Genomic DNA, 6,467 nt, shown 5'->3' on the forward strand with positions numbered 1-6,467 from the left:
ATAAAACCTTATGTCTGATAAAAAATTACGTGTCTATAACGACCATTTAGGTATTAATCTATAAGGGAAAATACTCAAATATGTCACTGAATTTTGAGAAAATGTTCATCTATGTCATCAGTTAAATGTTTGACTCATTTTTATCATTTTCGTTTGAGAAAAGACTCATCCATGTCATTATGGATTAAATAAAAACTCATGCTTATACAAATGAATATGCAAAAACGAATGACATATTTGAACATTTTCCTTTAAAGACTCATTTTATGTAATGACCCGATTTGATATGATAACGTTATTACCTTGTTTTCATTCTATCTTTATTAATTATTAATAATCATATTTCTCCCAAATAAAAATTCCTTAACACTATGTAATAACAGATAACAATATATTCTATTTAAATATATATTCATTAAAACATTATAATATGATACAATACATTATGAAATAATATGTTTAAAAGATGGATCTTTTCGAGCCACAACCTTGTTGGTAGAAAAGATTATAGATATGAAAATTTGAGTTTAATTAAGTAGAAAGATAATTTTGATGGCTAAAAATGGTTGTGAGGAGGTTATAATTAGTAAAGAATGTTGTAATGAAACAATTGCCCCAAATTGAAAGTCCAAGTATGGGCTCATTCGAAATTGAGCCCGTTTTCGGGTATATACAACACACCCCAGCGCACGATAGCCTTGCCTCCTCATCTCTAGTTTGCCCTAAGAGCTTTATCTTCCTTTTTCTCCCAAATAATAATCCCTTATTCACCGACGATATCGCATCAAAATCGTTCAATTCTTCAGATCCTGAAACGATTCGTTTACTTCTCTCTAAGAAAAATCAATGCTTTTTTTCGGATTCCGGTAGATCGATACAGGTAAAATTTACTAATTTTTTCCAATTTTTTTTTATTAGATTTTGCTCTTGTATGATTTTTGAATTTCATTTGATTGATACAGGTAAATTTTATCATTTTCTCCTCTTTTTTTCGGGTTTTTTCTGATTAGATTTTGATTTTTGGATTTCATTTGATTCATTAGATCGATACAGCTATATTTTTATACGAATTTTTCCTCTTTTTTTCGATTTTTTTCTGATGAGATTTCGCTTTTGTATGATTTTTGAATTTCATTTGATTCATTGGATCGATACAGATAATTTTTTTAATAATTTTTTCTCAAGGTTTTTCGCTTTTTTTTTTGTGATTAGATTTTGCCTTGTATAATTTTTGGATTTTAATTCGAATTACACTTGGTTAATTGGATCGATACAGGTTTCGTTTTTTATTATTTTTCTAATTTTTTTTCCAAAATTTTCCTTAGATTTTGCCGTATGATTTTTGGAATTGTAGGATTGAGATTGATTTGGTTAGGGTTTGATTTTTTCTTACCGATTTGAATTTTTTCTTAATTTTTTTTGATGAACAAGGATTAAGAAATCTTGAAGTTTTTGGTGTCTTTGTTATTGGATTTTTAGGATTGAGCTTGATGTGTTTAGGGTTTGTTTTTGCATCCATTCGATTATTTTTGTTATTTTTTTAATTTTTTGATGAATTGGGATAAGAAATCTTGCAAGTTTTGTAAAATTTGGTGTCTTTTTGTGAATTGGTACTATACATTTAAGAAAGGTGAGTGGAAAAGCGAATTCGCAAGTAGATTGTTTCATGTTCTTCTGATTTTTTGGGTCAAGATCTGATCTTTGTGAGCTGTTTGAGCAACTTTATTGAATACTTCAATGAGTAAATGCTTTTGGAAAAAAAATGGTGCAAAGTAAGGATGTTTGGATAGTTATAGTTCCTTTGAAGATATGTCAGTGTTTTGTGATGGAAGAAAACGTTTGCTTGAAAAACAACCTCAAATTTCTTTTTAGATAACGATTTAAACTTTTTTCTGTTGTGAAAACTCTTGAAAATCTGAGACAAGAAATATTTTGGAAGAACTTTTTGCAAGATTTTAGAAAATCAAGCAGCACCTTCATTTTTTTGGTTTGTTGTCTCCTAATTTGGTTCAATGTGATGTCCATTGAATATTGTCCCAAATAGATTAAGTTTTATATTTGGCATAACTTTCCCTGTTAACTGTCCTGGTTGAATGTCTTCCAAGTTCCTTTCTTGTTCACACTTGGTGGTAATATTTCTTCTATCTTTTATTTCAGGAATTCAGCTATTTGTTTTTCTCGGAGATCTCCAGAGTCAGGTCAGCCTTCCCAAGCAGCTATGCGGGGATATGAAGGAGATGTAAGCTTATATGTCCTTTTCTGTTTCCCATTTTTTTTATCGGTGGCTTTTATATCAGCTTGTAGGCACAAGTGTTTGATTTGATAAATGGAAAGTCTTTAGTTTTAGGAAAACCATAATTTTCCTTGAAAGAAAAATTATTTACTATTGGATTAAAATAGACCTAAACTGGATAGGATGGATATAAAGGATTCACGTAGCAGATTCTTTGATTGATTTGGAAATTGGGATGAGGCATAGTCGATTGATATACTTTCATTTGACCACATAGTTACATTCATGCAGGAATATGATGATTCATATCTGGATGAGTATGAGACTGAAGGTGAAGAGGAAGAGGCTGGTGAAGAGGAATATGAGGATGAAGAGCCTCAACAGCCTTCACAGGAGTTGTTAGAGTACCTGGAGCTGAGGCAACGGTTAAAAGATGATATCAGGAAGCAGAGGAAGAAAGAACTAGGTGGTGGTTCTCGTGATTTTAAAAAGAATGCATCATCCAGGGATAAGTGAGTGCCGCTAGTATGTTGATGTGATACTGCTCAAGTGCTCTGATTTTGAAGTTACCCATTTCACAGAATTTATTTGTTGTTAACGCAGTCTGAAAATTCTATTAATAGATGCTTGTAACAATGTGCTAGATCTCGTGCATAGATTTCTATTATGCACTATTACTGCATCAGTTAAGTGGAAAATATCTGGTGCATATTTTTCCTTGGGAAGATGGTTGTGCTCTCTCTTGTAGAATTATACTGAATGCATCTGTAAAGGGATTTGAGAATTAGCCTGTTCTGAATTATTCTTTTGATGCTTTTGTTAGAGAAAGATGATGTAGTTGGACAAAGAGAAGTGGTTCTCTTTGTACTGGTGCAATGGTGCATCATTTTAGGCGATGTTTATAATATGTTTTGGTTTTGAGGCTCATGGTTTGTCTTACCGTCTATCTGATCCTGCAGTTTTGGTTCCTTCTTTGGACCGTCACAGCCTGTTATCTCTAACAGAGTCATCCAAGAAAGCAAGTCTCTACTGGAGAATCCAAATCTGGCAGCTAAAGTCATGAAATCTAACCATTCGGTATGTATACGAATTTCTCATATCAAGTTGCTGGTACAATTTTGTTTTTGTGAGAAGACCTACAATTTCGTTGAGTCCCATGCAGACTTGGCTAACTAAAGATAGGAACAACGAAAGGGAAAATCTATTAGCTCATATCAACTGGTTAAAAATGTGCTCTAGTCATGGAAGTACTATGTTAATTTAGGTCGATGCTCTTCTAGGTGTATTTTACTCGCATATTAAGGTCATCACAGCTTAAGCTTCCACTTCCAATCACACTAATAGAATGATGTAACCATTATAACATTTTTCCACTAGATATTCTTGTGAGACATCCTCTGCCTGGTGATTGTCGTCATGTTAATTGGTGAAAGTATAGATTCTTTTTAGCACATGTATCCTTTTCCTTTTTGGTCTTGGCTTACAGTTCATCTGATGCTTACCCTTGCCTTTCTAGCAGAGCAATAAGAGTGTTGCTTCAAAACCTGCAAAACCTGCAGGATCAAGAGCTTCCACCAGCAACCATACACCAAAAGTCACAAATGGGGTAATACATCAATCAGTGCAATTTCTCAACACTTCTCTTAATTTTTCTTGTAATGTTCTCTTTATTTTACTGAGGATTTTTATGTCATTTAATTTTCTGTAGTTAAAAAGAAAGATCGATATGGTAAAAAATACAAGGGACTATTCGTTTCTATTATCTGATGATGCTGAACTTCCTGGTCCATCAAGAGGTTCCTTAACTCAGAAAGTGTCTGCCCCTTATTGTGGTGCGCTCTTGGTCACTGTTTATTCATGTTTCTATTTAATAAAATCTGTCTCAACGTGCTATATTTATCGAGAAACTTATTCAGGGTTTTTGGTGGTATTGAAGATGCACGGTTCGGAAAGCAGACTTCAAGTGAGAGTGGGAGAAAGCTTCTAGATGATCGTGAAATGAGAAGAGACAGCCAAAGGCAACCTACAGCTGTGATTCAAAAATCGGTGTCTATTAATAAACCGACTCAACAAATGTTAGACTCTAGGAAACAGTTCGGTAGCAGTAATGGAAGTGGGCCTGGACGGCCGCCTTTGCGGCCAAAAGGGGTGTCCCCCAAGGTTACCGAGGCACCAGGCGCCAAGAGTACTGTGCCTGCTTCCCACAGGCCAACCCCTTCAAGAGTGCAACCCGCTGTACCAAGGCAATCTTCGGTACAGAACAGGCTACCACTGGAATCTGGTAAGTCAAAAGTGATGTCAAAACAAGGTGTGCCTGTCTCCAAACCTCAGGCGGTGATTCAGAAACAACAAGCTTCCTTGGCTAGACCTCAGGTAAGCTGTGCCTTGATTTTTATATAATGTTTTCTTCTTTTCTAGGGTCCTGTTTTTTAACCAATTAAATATATTTTAGTTGGGTGGGGTTAAATTTTGGCTTATTCCCTATTTAACTTTTTGACCTTCAGAATTTACTAATTGAGTTCTGTGATCCGAATAGATAAAACCACCACCTCCTAGAAATGTAGCACGTCCCTCGGACGATAGACGCCCAGCACTTCAGCAAAGAGATGAAAGGCGCCCATCACTTCAGCAAAGGGATGAAAGGCGCTCATCACTTCAGCAAAGGGATGAAAGGCGCCCATCACTTCAGCAAAGGGATGACAGGCGTCCATCGCTTCAGCAAAGGGATGACAGGCGCCCATCACTTCACCAAAGGGATGACAGGCGCCCATCCCTTCAGCAAAGGGATGACAGGCGTCCATCCCATCAACAAAGGGATGACAGGCGCCCACTTCAGCAAAGGGATGACAGACGCCCAGCACTTCAGCAAAGAGATGTCAGGCGCCCAGCACTTCAGCGAAAAGAAGAGAGGCGCCAAGTACATCAACAAAAAGATGATAGACGCCCAGCAAGAAAACCAACGAGATATGATGAAGAAGATGATGGAGAACAAGCCATTAGTATGATTAGGGAGATGTTTGGGTACGTATATATTTTTCCTTTCTTGCTTCCGCTACAGATTTATGTCTTGTTCCTTTAAGTTGAGGTTTAAAGGGGTTTGAAAAGTTCGCATTTCCTTTGCAAATTGCCTATTTGAGTAAAAGTAACTATCCTACTGATAGTGGATCCATCATCGAACTGATTGTTTTTATATTCCTCTGATTGGATTGTGATCTAGGGTTTAGAGATAAATATGTTTTGTTAATGGTTCTTCATTCAGTTAAAAGCTTAGGAAAACATGTTTCTAGTTTGGGTTATTGCTTATGTTAATGTTACCGTATCTTTTCGGCTGATAGAAGTGTGTCTGTTTTCCAGGTATAATCCAAATAGGTACCGTGACGACGACGATGTTAGTGATATGGAGGCTAATTTCGATGAAATTTTGAAGGAAGAAAGGCGGAGGTTGGTAACATGTCTTTTAGAGCAGACTTATTTTCAAATTCATTTTTTGGCTATAATTATTCAACTATGATGTTCGTAGTCTCTTTTTAAGATTGATATAGAGTTTTATATAAATAATGCTCGTGTTTGTGCATAGTTGATAGTACTTGCGTTTGTCAAGACAATGTACTATTGGTTATTGCCAAAGGGATTAAACAAACCTGACCTGCTTTCTTTCCTCTCTTTTTTGTTTCCTCAGTGCAAAAATAGCAAGGGAAGAGGATGAAGAAGAACTCCGGAAGATAGAAGAAGAAGAAAGGCGGGAGCGACTGAGAAAACAAAAGAAGCGCAAGTTGAGCCATCAATGACAAAGATAAATTGTTTTTTGCTTTGTCGATAGGCACCTTTAGAAGGGTGTTGTAGCATTGTTTTTTTTCTCTCTTGCTGGTTATAGGGCAGGATAATGATGTGGGTTGAGGTGGAATTGTACAGTCTCCCCCTTAAGTTTTGAATAGATGTTGTAACTATTGGTTTATTTGTTGGGGCGTAATTGTTCAATTAGTTTATGGGAAGATCTTTTTTCTTATACTTTGCAGCAATAATTGTGGCCCCAAAGCTCAATCTGGTCTCCCTAAGCATTGGAGGCTCTTAGTTATAATAATTTAAGATATCTGATCTTCTATTGGTTGTGCTTGTGTTGCACCATTTTGGGGGACATGATATTTGATATTGTCCATCATGCAAGGTGCTTTTTGTTTCACAAAAAGGTGATTCAAAGTTTGTAGAACCAAAAGTTTAAAGGTCTTATCTTTTT

At 35.9% G+C, this 6,467-nt stretch overlaps 1 protein-coding gene across 3 annotated transcripts; it reads left to right on the plus strand.

The window, feature by feature from the left end:
* The first annotated feature begins 561 nt into the window (after nt 1-561).
* Nucleotides 562-6,241, plus strand: LOC107015034 (eukaryotic translation initiation factor 3 subunit A). Of its 3 annotated transcripts, none has more exons than XM_015215186.2 (10): nt 562-880; nt 2,158-2,239; nt 2,525-2,745; nt 3,193-3,310; nt 3,750-3,839; nt 3,942-4,065; nt 4,170-4,606; nt 4,770-5,254; nt 5,588-5,674; nt 5,913-6,241. In XM_015215186.2, the coding sequence occupies exons 2-10, from the start codon at nt 2,219-2,221 to the stop codon at nt 6,019-6,021; spliced, it is 1,692 nt and encodes a 563-aa protein (XP_015070672.1). In that variant the 5' UTR covers nt 562-880; nt 2,158-2,218; the 3' UTR covers nt 6,022-6,241. The 3 variants fall into 3 exon arrangements, with proteins under 3 accessions (XP_015070672.1, XP_015070674.1, XP_027771515.1); XM_015215188.2 differs by having other exon boundaries at nt 653-880; nt 3,753-3,839; XM_027915714.1 differs by lacking the exon at nt 562-880 and adding an exon at nt 1,272-1,276.
* Nucleotides 6,242-6,467: the final 226 nt, after the last annotated feature.

The sequence above is a fragment of the Solanum pennellii genome, chromosome 3 (genome assembly GCF_001406875.1).
Source record: "Solanum pennellii chromosome 3, SPENNV200".
Taxonomy (NCBI): Eukaryota; Viridiplantae; Streptophyta; class Magnoliopsida; order Solanales; family Solanaceae; genus Solanum; species Solanum pennellii.

Excerpts from the sequence above, each read along its gene's own strand:
- LOC107015034 (XM_015215186.2), top strand. The coding sequence starts at position 2,219 with ATGCGGGGATATGAAGGAGAT. Across the intron at positions 2,746-3,192 it reads AATGCATCATCCAGGGATAA|TTTTGGTTCCTTCTTTGGAC; the intron begins GTGAGTGCCGCT and ends CTGATCCTGCAG. Across the intron at positions 5,255-5,587 it reads ATGATTAGGGAGATGTTTGG|GTATAATCCAAATAGGTACC; the intron begins GTACGTATATAT and ends TCTGTTTTCCAG.